General features: G+C 40.9%; 1 protein-coding gene across 1 annotated transcript; it reads left to right on the forward strand.

Annotated features, from left to right (window-relative positions):
- The first annotated feature begins 1,373 nt into the window (after window positions 1–1,373).
- On the forward strand, window positions 1,374–10,854 carry LOC105995553 (membrane-spanning 4-domains subfamily A member 6D-like). The gene is made up of 7 exons (XM_013029308.1): window positions 1,374–1,554; window positions 2,937–3,090; window positions 4,268–4,402; window positions 5,301–5,357; window positions 7,297–7,491; window positions 9,712–9,813; window positions 10,630–10,854. Exons 2-7 carry the CDS (start codon window positions 2,944–2,946, stop codon window positions 10,723–10,725), a joined length of 732 nt encoding a protein of 243 aa, XP_012884762.1. The 5' UTR covers window positions 1,374–1,554; window positions 2,937–2,943; the 3' UTR covers window positions 10,726–10,854.
- Window positions 10,855–12,885: the final 2,031 nt, after the last annotated feature.

Here is a 12,885-nt window from a genome sequence, read left to right on the forward strand (position 1 = left end):
TACTTTGCAAAATACAAGTGTTTGTCTAAGCAACATATATCACCTTCAGATTTTATGCTTTCATTCATGAATTAATTTTGAAATACTAACCGTGACATAATAAAATTATTGCTAGAGCATAAATATACTTCAAGGATATATCCAAATGAACTTGATAAATCAAGTTTCATTTAAAAAAAATAAGGTGTTTTATCCTGGCTGGAATCACTCAAATAAAATCCTATAAATAATGCAATAAAGCATAGCTAGAAACGTGTTTCTAGCTGTTAGTGTTTCCTATTCACAGTGAGCTTGGGCATGTGTCCTAATTCTCAGTACTAGCTTAATTCCTTTTCTTTCTTTCTGTCTCACTTCCCTCTTCCTCTCTGTTATGGGAAGAAACTACCCATTTATGCTCAAGAAGTTTCCATCTGTTTTATAAAAAAGCTTATGCTGAACTCTAGCCCTCCCTTCTTGAAATCAGCTGAATGTTGAAGTTGGAGTTTTAACCACAGACTTCCTGTTTCCAAAGGGTAATGTAGCCACTAACATTTCGAGCAAGGATAAAATTATTGCAAAATAAAATGTGTTTTATCTTCTATAGTGGTAGAGCGAGCGCTCTGCCACTTGAGCTACAGCGCCACTTCTGGTTTTCTCATGGTTTATTGGAGATCAGAGTTTCATGGTCTTTCCTGCCCAGGCTGGCTTTGAACTGCGATCCTCAGATCTCAACCTCCTGAGTAGCTAGGATTACAGGTGTGAGCCACCAGGCGTGGCTACATAAATATTTATCTTTTTTTTGGGGGGGGTCCAGCCATGGGGCCTGAACTCTGGGCCTGGGCACTGTTCCTCAGCTCTTCAGCTCAAGGCTAGCGCTCTACCACTGAGCCACCTTCCCAGCCCTCAATATTTATCTTTACAGTTACTTTATAGTTTGTATTTCTTTCATATTTGTAATTTTACATTTAATTATATATTTACTCTGCATTGTTACTTATATGCTTATATTTATCATTCATACTTATACATATTTGTATTTATTATATTTATTATTATAGCTTACATTAATTATATTATGAAATGTTATTATTCACCAGTGTTACTTCACTGACAATATTATTAGTAGAGCGCTTCTAAAAGACCTTTCTGAAACATGTTCTCGCCTCTTCACAACAATTCTTGCTGTTGTTCTGTATTTAACTTATAGAAACATAAGTTTGGCTAATGGCAGGAAGCTAGCATGTGTTAGTGGGGTAATTCACTTGTGTAAAACTCCATGATTCCCCTCACTCTCTGAGCATTCGTTATTGTTGGGGTTTTTTTTTTCAGTGATTTTTTTTTCTGAAGTTACTAAAGGTTTAGAAAAAAAAGGAAGTGTGGGCACATTTCTCAAATGCATGGGTCTGTTAAGCCTCACATCCTGTGCCTCAGCAACCCAGAACAAAGGAAGGACTGGCCACATTCAGAAGACCGCAAGTAAAACCTGCTCATCAGACTTGGAGAAGACAGAGTTACAGCCTGCGGCAGGGGCTTCTGGGAGCTCCGCAGGGACCGGCTGGAAGGTCCACAGTCCAGGTAGGCAATGTAGAACACCTTTCTCTGCTCACCTGTCCTTCTGAGATGAGGAGGTAGGGGATTCTTCCCAAGCGCCTTCAATGCGATGAACACCCTAGCATTTCAGAATTCGAATGGGCAAAAGCAAGTAACATCTGATTACGACTATTCTGCTATTTTCTCCTTTCTTACTTATTTTGGATTTGGCATACATGTGTTGCATGAGGAGGTTTTATTGTGATATTTCCATACATCATGCACACAGTGTACTTTGAACAACTTCATCCCTTCCACCATATTTGTATTCCCTCCTTCCCTCTTCCCATATATGATTTGATAGATGCCATGTGCCATCTTCATATATATACATATATTTACATACATCCATGTATAGAGAGACAAATACATGTACCTACAAAGATACATATACGTATATACATACATGTAATTTCCTCTTTTGATCCCACCATTTACAAAGTAGTACATAATCTTGGTGAATTCCTTTGCTATGGCTCTGGGACAAATGGGAACACAGCTCTTATCTCTTTAAATTCTCTCTGGCCGTTTGGCAACTGGACAGACCATGAGCTGAGAAATGAGAACCACACTGAGCTCAGCAACTGATTCCTTGGGCAACTTAGTTCTTATGGCTCAAAAGTAGAGTCCTCAAACCTAGGGTCATGACTCTTAGACTTCTCATGTTACCATATGCAGCTGTTTCTCCAGACTGGCTAGACCCAGATTCAGGCTGATGCTGGCAGGCAAGAAAGCAATAAAAAACAAAATTAACTTTTCTAGAGAATTGTGCAAGGGCTCCAGATTCTACCTGGAGTCCGGAACCCAAGAGAGTGGTCATGGCTGACCAGGGATCACAACTTGAACTGTTTCTTCAGTCTTTTACAAAGTGGATGCCATTTCTATTTGCTTCTGAATTTCCTTAAAACGAAGATACATTTTACTAACTAATTTGTTAACGTTGAGGATTGACACAAGGCTTAAAAGTACCAGAATGAAAGGTGAGAAAAGTCTCTGGGATTAATGAACATAAGTGTTACCATTAGACAAAAAAAAAAAAAAATCCTGTGCAGATTACGTGAGTAGTACCGAAGTTGGAAAGGAGAAGAAGGAAGGTTGAATTTTCATCCTCTCTCCTTAGAGCAATGCACTGCTGTCAGGATAAATGGGAGAAAGAGAGATGGCTACACATTCCAAATTCTGCAGCGTCCTTTGCCAATAAACATTGGGGATCTCGTGAGATGCATGGCAGGGCCTTCCTTTGAGGGGTTCATTATCTATAGTCAGTAGACTATGTCAAACCTGGAGAAATCAGCATAAAAGTGTATCTTTGTGGTTCTTACCTCTCAGTACTCAGAACTGAATTTCCTCTCTTTTGGCATGGGCAGCACCATCATGATTCCACAAGTGGTGACCAGAGAGACTGTTACAGTGATCAGATCCAATGGAACCAATGTTGCCGAACTAGGGCAGCCTCAACCCACCTACCAGATGGACTATAGCCTGAAGAAACACCTCAGGGCAGAAATCAAAGTTGTTGCGGTAAATCCAATTCAGAACACGTTGGGATGGGATGAAGGGCAGGGGAGAGAATGTCTATGTCTTATGTGATCTCTTGTGGGTGTGGAGGCCCTTTGGTTTTGCTAGAAGGACAAACTGCTCTTCAGGCCAGTGGAATACACTCAGGAGGGCTGTTTAAATCTTCTGCAGGACTTTGTTCCACAAATGAAAAAATGTTTATGTCCCCCTTATTCTGAATTTGAGTGATTAAGTTTTGATTGTTTTATTATTTGGGGAGGAGGGGCTTTTTTGTACAATATACTGCTTTATATTTTCTCTTATGAAATTAATGATAAAGAATTACATCCTGTTCACCTCTTGCATGGCAGTCATCTGTGTTGATTTTTCAAAGAAAAAGACTTCCTTTATTGTAAATGATAGGAAAATGTAAACCTTTGTCTTCTTCTCTCCTTTTTTGGGGGAAAGTACTGGGGATATTTACCTTTGGTTGATCTCAGTCTTCTCAGACAGAGTTTATTAAAGAAGCTCTATTGGATCCAAGCCAAGATTGATTGGCTCAAGGTCTAGGAGGAAAACATTTCTCAAAACTCCTGGCTTTGAGAGCCATCACCTGCTAGGCTCTGGTGGCACAAGCTTGAAAAAAATTGCTTGATATATGTCAAAAGAACCGTGCCTCTGAGCTGCAAGTGGGTGTGAAAACCTTCCCACCTGAGGGTCCTCAGGAAAGGGGCATGCGTGGAAGAGCCCATGGATCCCGAACAGGAACCAAGGTGCCATGTTATATATAGGACAAGAGAGGTATGGGAAATGGCTTCCATATCTCCTGTGCTGATGAGATCATGATAATTTTCGGATGTCCCTTGTTTCCATAAAAGGTAGAAATGAGGTTTTCAAGAGAGCCCGGCATTGGCATGAACTGAGGTACACTGGACATGAACAGCCCAGGGCTTGAGAGGCAGAAAGGTCTGAAGGTTTGTTAAGAACTCACCTGGCAGCCTCACGCAGTGGTTTTCTGTGGCGGAACAGCCTTGCCTTCAGAGCGAAGGCTCACTTTTCTTACTTTTGGCAGTTTTTGGCATGTCTGTGGTCTCACCAGAATCTTCTAGAAGGTGATAACCTATCAACTTCTGGGAGAGGTGGAGAGGCAATGTCTTCACACCTAATGGTTTTAACTTTCACCCTCTTCCTCTCCCAACAGGCGATCCAGATCCTGTGTGGAGTGATGGTGTTTAGTTTGGGAATCATTTTGGCATGTTCTCCCTCCTCCCCATATTTTACCCCAATGTTTACTTCCCTGATAAAATCAGCCTACCCATTCGTCGGATCCATGTGTGTAAGTAGAATTCTGCCAGACTGGGAGATGAGGATCCGGAGGAAGAAAGGAGCGATACTATAGATTCTTCTGCTCCGTGGCAGCATTTCTGTTTGGGGCTTTGGTAGGGCTTGCAGCCTATGAGTTCTCAGGGGAAGGAAGTACACAGGAGGATAGGGAGAACATGGTTTTAGGTATGTTCCTCAGCTGACTTAATAACCATTCCCTTTGGACATAATCTTATTTCTTTTCCCCTCTTATCTTGAGATAGGATGATCTTAGAGGCTTCATTCTGGGCTCAGCCAAATACTCATGAAGTAGGACTCAGGAGAGGAACTTTCTGATACCAAAGTCAGACAAGGATTCTACCAGAAAACTACAAGCCAACATCCTAAGAACACAGACGTAACACTCTTTAGCAGAACACCAGCCTCAGAGCTCAACAACACACCAGACACATCATTCAATAAGATCAAGTGGAATTTATCTCAGGGATAAAGGCATATGTAAATATGCCTTAATGTATCAGTAGATACATTATATTAAAGGAAGGCTGCATATTATACCAACATCTCCCATTCTTTTCTCTTCCTAGATCTCGTTACCTTCTTCCCTAAAGACTATCTGACTCCAAAATTTCTTCCCTCATTCACAGAAATCTACTTACCGGCTTCTTTTAAGATCTCCATTTTGTGTATTGAAGCCTATATCTGCTCAGCTGTGACATTTCTCTTGCTTTCTGAATGCTACTTTGGAGAAAGGGGGCAAATGTATGAACTTAAACAAGACCTTACATCATGGATCATTTGTTCTGTTGGGGGGGAGGTTGTTGTTGTTTTTATAAATATAATGATGGGAACATTGTAGCTATCTTGTACAAGAAATGGTCTTGACAATATTTCCTTTCTTTGCTGGGTAGTTCATCGCTTCTGGATGTCTATCAATCACCACAGATAAGATGTCAAGTAAACATTTGGTAAGTATAAGAGCCATAGCCCTCTAGCTGGGAGTCAAAATGAAATAAGATTCATTAGGGTCAGGGTCTCCATTGAAAAGCTGGAATCTAAACTGCAGAGCAACTAGTTGGAGTACTTCAAAAATGACTTGGGACCCTTCACAACCCTGCCCAGATGGGGGAAATTGTGGGCTGCAAATCAAAGTCTGTGTTTAGGGTATTGTGACATACCATGGACCAGTGCAAAAAAAAAATCCTTCTTACTTATGGTGATATTTAGCAGGTAATAGACTTTCAAATTTAGCTCTGCACTGATGCACAGGCTCATAATATTTTTAAAAGTTGTATTTGTTGTAGGTACAATGTCAAAAACTCCTTCAGCAAACCAAGATGAGGTTCTTTCTGTGATTTTGAAAGTCTTACATAGTCCATGGACCAGAGGTTCACTCCCGCTAAATGGCTGTTGGGTGTGCCCTGGGATATACTTTTCTATAGACATGGTTTTTAGCATCTTCGTAAGCGTAGCTCTCCTCTCCTGTGAGCTGGAGAAGAGAAACTGTTTTTTCTTTATTTCATTATCTCTAAGTAGTTGTAAAAAGGAGGTGTCTTTTAAGTTTATGGATATGATGAATCTGTGTCTCCCCCTACAACAATCTCATCCCCCTTCAACCTACTCCTTCCCTTACTTTTTTTAGTTTTGTGGTATATGCAATGAATTCTTGACTGCATTCTTTCCCCCTTCCCCACATTATCTAAATCCATTCGTCCATCGGGGCTGATTGCGTATTTTGTTTCTAGCGAATAGTGCTGCAGTTGAAACTGCAAACTATTGAGATCTATTTATGCCCCTCCCTGTCGAAATACGGAAATAAGACCTAAAGCTGGGAAATGAAACTGAAGAACTTAGCACTCAAGGAAACAGAGAGCTGGCACAACTCTTAACTTCCTGATCTCACTTTCCCGAGATCATTCAAGTCCTGGCCTCTAATTATACCATCTTTGCATCTGTATCTCCCATACAGATGGCCCTGGACATAGCCAGTGATTTGCCAGTCTACATTGCAGGGCCTTCCTGAGTCAGAGAACCATGCCCACTTTCATCTATGGGTGGATATGATTTTGTGAGAAGCAGCATATGAGGAAGAGTGAACTACTTTTCTTGCCTTGTCTGTAAATCTGAAACTCCCATAATGTGTGTGTATGGGGGGGGGGGCATTGGTCTTGTCTGTATTGTTCAGGGTTACATTACTGTAACAAATACCTGGGCTACATCAACATAAATAGAGGAAATGCTTATTTGGACCCACGTTTTGTTATCTTTGGTACATGGTTGGGTGTATCTGCTGCTTTGGGGCCTGTGGTGAAGCAGTGGTAACATGGTAGTAATCATGTGGGCCAACCCATTGGCTGCATAGTAGCAGGGAAGCAAAGAGAGAGTAAGAAGTCTTTGTCCCAATCATCCCTATCAAGGGCATTCTGATACTTACGGCCTCCCATCAGGTCTCTTGTCCTAAAGCTTTGACTGCCTGGCCCCAGCATTGACTTTAGGATTAAGACATGGGCTTAGTTCACTGGGGATATGTAACGTCTCAAACTACAGCACTGACCGAGGGAAATGGAGAAAATTAGGTTCTAGCCCCAAGGGGGATTTGTAGGCAAGACCTCATGGGACTCTGAGTCAGTCTCCAGGGTGAAGAACCTAGAAGGAGAATCTTGTCTGCCGCTTCTTTGAAGTTCTGTCTGTGGGGAGAGGCATTTCATGTAGGCATTTCTCCCACTCACAACCTGACCTAGGTTCTGTTTTTTTTTCTAGCTTATTAGAAATAAATCATGAATATGGAAGTAAATAATGAATCTAGACCTCTTAAGACAGACCAGCAAAAGTATTTTCCCAGCAAAGAGGTAGCTAGAGATGTTTGTAGCTCATGAGAAGGATCTGTACTCTGCATTTTTCTTTCAGGTTCACAGCAGCCTCGCCATAAACATTGGGAGCTCTCTGTTTGGTCTTATGGGTTTCATTCTCCTCTCTTACAACTTGAGTGACTTGGATTCTGCCTTACAGAAGTGTGAACAGAGCCCTCACCCAACTAGTTCTTATTCCTATTATCCTATAAGCAGAAACAATGCATGCTACATGGCCAAGACCAGTCTGGCTGTAAGTATTTCTATCCATTCTGTGAATTTCTTGAAGGCCATGTTTTCTTCAGAGTCTTTCTTTTAAAAATACTTCTAATCTCAGGCTGGGATGTAGCTCAGTGGCAAAGCGCTTGCACAGCAAGTGCAACGTCCTGGGTTCGATCCCCAGTACCAAAAAAGAAAAGACAAAAAAATACAGTTAAAAAAAAACAAACAAAATATACTTCTAATCTTTCATGTTGGGCATCTTTGGAGAACCAGGACTATAGAACAGAAAGGGAGCCACAAGCATGAAATTAAAAGGTTTACATACTAAAAGGAGAAAAGTGAAGAGTCAATTGCAAATAAAGTTGGTTTAAAAAAAACTAAGTTATTGCTAGTAGAGGGTCTTAGGAATCCAAAATATCCAATTTTCAAGGCATAAATTATGAGTTTTTCAACCTAAGGATCTTGATACATGGACTGGTGAATTAAGGTAGGCAAACACAGGCGCTGAGAATGTAGACCAGAGGGAGAATTTATGCACACTGCATGCGAATCTCTGGGTTCTTCGGTGTCCAGAGCTGAAGAAAGAGGGAGGGGGGGAGAGGACGTGATTTGATATCTAGATAAGCACTGAAAAATGGAGAACATGAGATATATGTTATATATATGTGTATATATATATATATATCACATACACACATATCACACAGTATTCAGGAACCCCAATTATATACAAAAACTTTGTTTTATCACAACCTATAGAGATAGAATTTGTTAAGTTAGGAGATAAGGAATATAGCTATATGGAGAATGGTAATGGAAATGTTTATAAGAAAATTCTATCTTATTGGAAGAAGGAAAGCAGTGAAAGTTGATGAAAAAAATACTACACCTTTTGACCATTAGGTTTTAGTTTTTATATATACGATCATAGGTAAGTAGTACCAGGAGGTTCCATTTGGACACATCTAGGACATATGTTCACTGTATCTTGATCATGATCCTTTACCAGGGTCATTCCCTCTGTCATTCTCCCTCTTCAGCTCACCCTGCAACCAATCTCTGTAAGCTTCATTGATCCACTATCACACTTGACCACATTGTGTTTCTCCATCCCATTAAATTAGTACCTGGAGGGGCTTGTGTATGTTGTGCTACATAAGAATAGAGAGGCCGCAAATTATTTATCTTCTACCATCTTGAGAGTCAGAGAAATTAAAGACAGCGGGAAGGTGGTTGAAGAGGGAGGTTGCTGGTTTTTTCCCCTCATCTCCATTACTTGTAGAGCTGGCCTTAGGCCATTATCCTTCAGTTCACAAAAGCATCATGAGGAAAAAAATGTGTGAAACTAAGGCTGAGGGTTGCTGGTATAAATTAATATCTGACTTCACTACATCTGGTGTGGGGAAAGAGGAGGAAAAATTTGTGTAGTAGATCAACTAGGAATGCATAATGGAATGGTTGAATTTGTATGTCAGAGAACCAAGTTGGCTGGGATAATGTCTTAGTAATGTAGGGGAATTTTCTCTCCTCTTTAAGTGAACTAGAGATGGATATAAGCACCATATCTCTATTTTCTGTCAAGTGGCCTATTACCCAGGATAGAAATGGTATTACCCAAGCTGTATGGAGACTTGCTTGAGTTGATTTGGAGTGTTAGAAACTACCATTTTGATATTTTTCTACCTACCTCTTACATCCACTTTAAAAAAGGCCAAAGAAACACCCTAAGTATTTCATTTCCATATGTCTACCATATACATTTTCAGATATATATAGATATATGTCAGCTCATTGATCCTCACAAATCTCTGAGAAGGAAATATTATTTTGCACAGTTTATAGATGGGTAAGTCCATAGAAGCTAGGGACACAGAGACTCTAGTCTAGGCCCACACTGAGCAGTACAGTTGAGGTTAGAATGGGAAACTGTTCACCCTCAATCCTGAAAGTGAGCCTAGCATTCAGCTCCTTTACTGACTGAATAATGCAACCAAGGTTGCCTTTCTCTGAGGAGTAAGAGGAAATGTCTTTGTTGATTTAGCTACTCCTCCTCCTCACTCTCCTCTCAATGGAATTAAATAAAGAGATTGCTTTTGATTGGTCGCTAGACTTGTGCACATCTCAGTTTCCTTCCTCGTGAAGTCTCTACTCTCTGATGATGGAGGCGATCTGTCTCCTCAATCCCCTCCCAGCCAGGCATGAAGACTCAGATGACTCAGTAACTCCCATTGCCTCATCTCCTTGACTTCAGGGTACCCTGGGTTTGATGCTAGTCTGTACGCTGGTGGAGCTGGGCCTGGCTGTCCTGTCTGCTGTGCTGTGGTGGAAGCAGTCTAAGGATAATTTCCCTGAGGTGAGTATACTTCTGGCCTCCCCGAATCTTTCCTGGTACTTCTTTGAGGATGTGTTGAGTTTGGATACCAAGAAAGAGGGATAGAAGGAACAATGTGTCGGCCTGGTAGGTCCAAGGGAGGTGGCTTTGATGGCGAGGCAGGGAGGCAAGGACAGATGACCAGCGAATGCTTGGGAGCATGTGTCGATTGTTGAACTTGAGAAACCATCTGGTCCCTTCCTTCCATGTTGCAAATGAAGAAACAGGCACCAGGAGATTAAGCATCTATCCTGGCATTATGCTGTGAGCTTGTTCCTTTGTTTGGAACACAAGAACCTGCTGGCTTCCGCTTAAGTAGAAGGACTCCCTGGCATGGCGACTGGTGTCATGAGCAGTTCTTGACCCGGTAGAAGGGCATTTGCACATGTGACTGTGTTCACTCATCCGCTTATGCTCTTCTTTCCCTTCCTTTTGACCTTAAATTTCCTTTGTGTCCCCCGAAGTTATTAAAGAACTCACCTCTGTGAGCTCGTGGCTTCATTGAATGGAATTAAAAAGCCTTGCTTTACTTGAAATTTTAATTGTAGAGAGCAGAAAAAAAGACCAGATGTTCAACATCAGTTATTCAGGGAGCTTAATGCTGCATTATACTCATCTTGGAGACAGCTAGGGAATCCATGTTAGATAAAAAAGGAAGGAAATTTTCTGTCTATACCTATATATAGATATACATATATACATATAAATGTATCTATATACATATATATATATATATACATATATATACTCAGTGGATCTAAGTGAAGTCTGAAACCAAATTTATTTTCTTTGTTTTAGAGTGTGCATTTTGTGTCCCAGAGTGTGTACGATAAACTCAACTTCTCCAACCAGGAGTCATCTCAACCTGCATACCAGGAACTACTGAGGAATTAAGAACAAAAAAAGGGGAAAATATTGAGCAGAACATTCATGTAGACTGTCTAACCACCATGAAAGCAATTCTTGACTTCTGTAAAATGTAGGTCATTTGTATAGTGAATATTAAAAAAATGGTTGAATGTATATATTCAGTGATATTCCCTCCAGCCCAGGCAGCTGAGCTGGCTTCTGTGGCTGGAAGCCAAGAGCCCAGCTGGATATGGCCTCCACCCACTGAACCACAGGCATGTGTGGCCTCTGCTAGGAAGAGGTGATTGCTCTGGCCTGCCCCGTCTCTGGCCTTGGGATGTGCTGGAGATGATCCTCAATTCCAGAATGGCCAGACTTAGGGGGTGAGGGTGTGGCTCAGGGGCAGCTCTTGCCTAGCATGCAGGAGGCCTCAGGGTGCATCTCCAGCATCAATAAACCACAGCACAGAGCAGAGCTGCTCCTAGCTTATCTCCCTACCCACCTGCCAAGCCCCTCAGACAGGCCTGGGTACTGGGTACTGGTTGGTGTTTTGTTACCAAATTCTTCCTACACCCTTTCTTACTTACCTTAATGGTAGGTTATATATTGGTATTTTGCAATTCAACAAAGCAGTTTATGTGTACAATGCGTCTTGATCTGTGTCACCACTTCAACATCTTCATCTCCACTTCGACCCACCCTTCCCTTATAGTTCTCAATTCTGTGGTCTCTACAATGAATTCTTGCTTGAATTCTCCTCACTTTTCTCCTTCATTCTTCTACTCTTCTCCCCATGATCCTACCCTCCCCTCTTGCAAGTACTTATTTTGTTGGGCTTTGACCTTTTTAAAGAAGTATACTATTTGCACTCTCCATAAAGTCTATTGCACTTTAGTTAATTCATTTGTAATTCCTTGCTTACCACCCAGTGCATTTATTGTAGATTTGTAGGCACATTCTAGCTCCCACAAATGAGGCACACCATGCAGCCTCTGTTTCTATGGGTCTGGCTCACTTTGCTTAATATCTTTTTTTCCAAGTCTTTCCATTTCTTTCCTACAAATGGTACAATGTCATTCTTTCTGATGGATGACTAGAATTCCATTGGATATATATATATATATATATATGCTATATTCTCATTCATCTGTTGAGAGGCATCTGGGCTGATTCTATATCTTGGCTATCATAAACACTAAAGCTACCAGCACAACCATGTTCATTGCAGGATTATCTATTATAAATATATTCTTAAGTGAAATTTTAATTAAATAAGTTTTATATTAAAAAATTATAAAACCTTTGGGACAGCAGTAGGATGGCATAAGAGAAAATCTGTTTCCAGAATAATATGTAAACCATAAAAGATGACATTTATGACCCAGTAATGAGTAAAGTGAGGTTGAGAGATATAAACTATTTAAGGTAAGCTGTTATTAGCTTAAAATTTGTTGTTCTTATAACTATGAGGTGTTTATAATCTCCATGGTAACAGTGAAGAAAATCACCACAGAAAACACATGGAGGGCTGGGAAGGTAGCTCAGTGGTAGAGTGCTCGCCTTGCATGCTTGAGGCCCTGGGTTCGACTCCTCAGCACCACATAAGCAGGAAAAAAAGCCAGAAGTGGCACCGTGGCTCAAGTGGTAGAGTGCTAGCCTTGAGCTGAAGAGCTGAGGGACAGCACCCAGGCTCAGGGTTCAGGCCCCACAACTGGACCCAAAAAAAAAAAAGAAAAAGAAAAGAAAAGAAAAAAAAACACATGGAAAACAATGAAAAAGCATCATAGCATTGGCAACATACAGCTCAGTGAACTCGAGGACATCCCTAGTACAATCGGAGATATTAACTCAGATGCACAGAACCTCCTGGTATATAATCAGTAAAGATAGTGTTGAACTCAAAACATTGTTAGCCAACTAGATATGATCATATGTTGCTTCATCCAGGAAGAACAAAACATATTTCTTTCAAGCTTCTCTTTGTTGAAATACTCATTAAGATAAGCCACATTCTGGATCATATAAGAAAGCCTAACAGAATTGAATGCACAGAAATCATGCAATGTCTCCTCTCAGACCATAACAGAATTGGCCAGAAACCAAATCTAGAAACCTAATGACCCCAAACTGTGGAGTGTCAAGATTAAACAGTACACTTCTGCGTGTGTGTGTGTGTGTGTGTGTGTGTGTATGTGTGTGTGTGTG

This window comes from Dipodomys ordii, unplaced genomic scaffold (genome assembly GCF_000151885.1).
Source record: "Dipodomys ordii isolate 6190 unplaced genomic scaffold, Dord_2.0 Scaffold117, whole genome shotgun sequence".
Classification (NCBI taxonomy): domain Eukaryota; kingdom Metazoa; phylum Chordata; class Mammalia; order Rodentia; family Heteromyidae; genus Dipodomys; species Dipodomys ordii.

Excerpts from the sequence above, each read along its gene's own strand:
- LOC105995553 (XM_013029308.1), top strand. The coding sequence starts at position 2,944 with ATGATTCCACAAGTGGTGACCAGAGAGACTGTTACAGTGATCAGATCC. Across the intron at positions 4,403-5,300 it reads CATTCGTCGGATCCATGTGT|TTCATCGCTTCTGGATGTCT; the intron begins GTAAGTAGAATT and ends TTTGCTGGGTAG. Across the intron at positions 5,358-7,296 it reads AGATGTCAAGTAAACATTTG|GTTCACAGCAGCCTCGCCAT; the intron begins GTAAGTATAAGA and ends TTTTTCTTTCAG.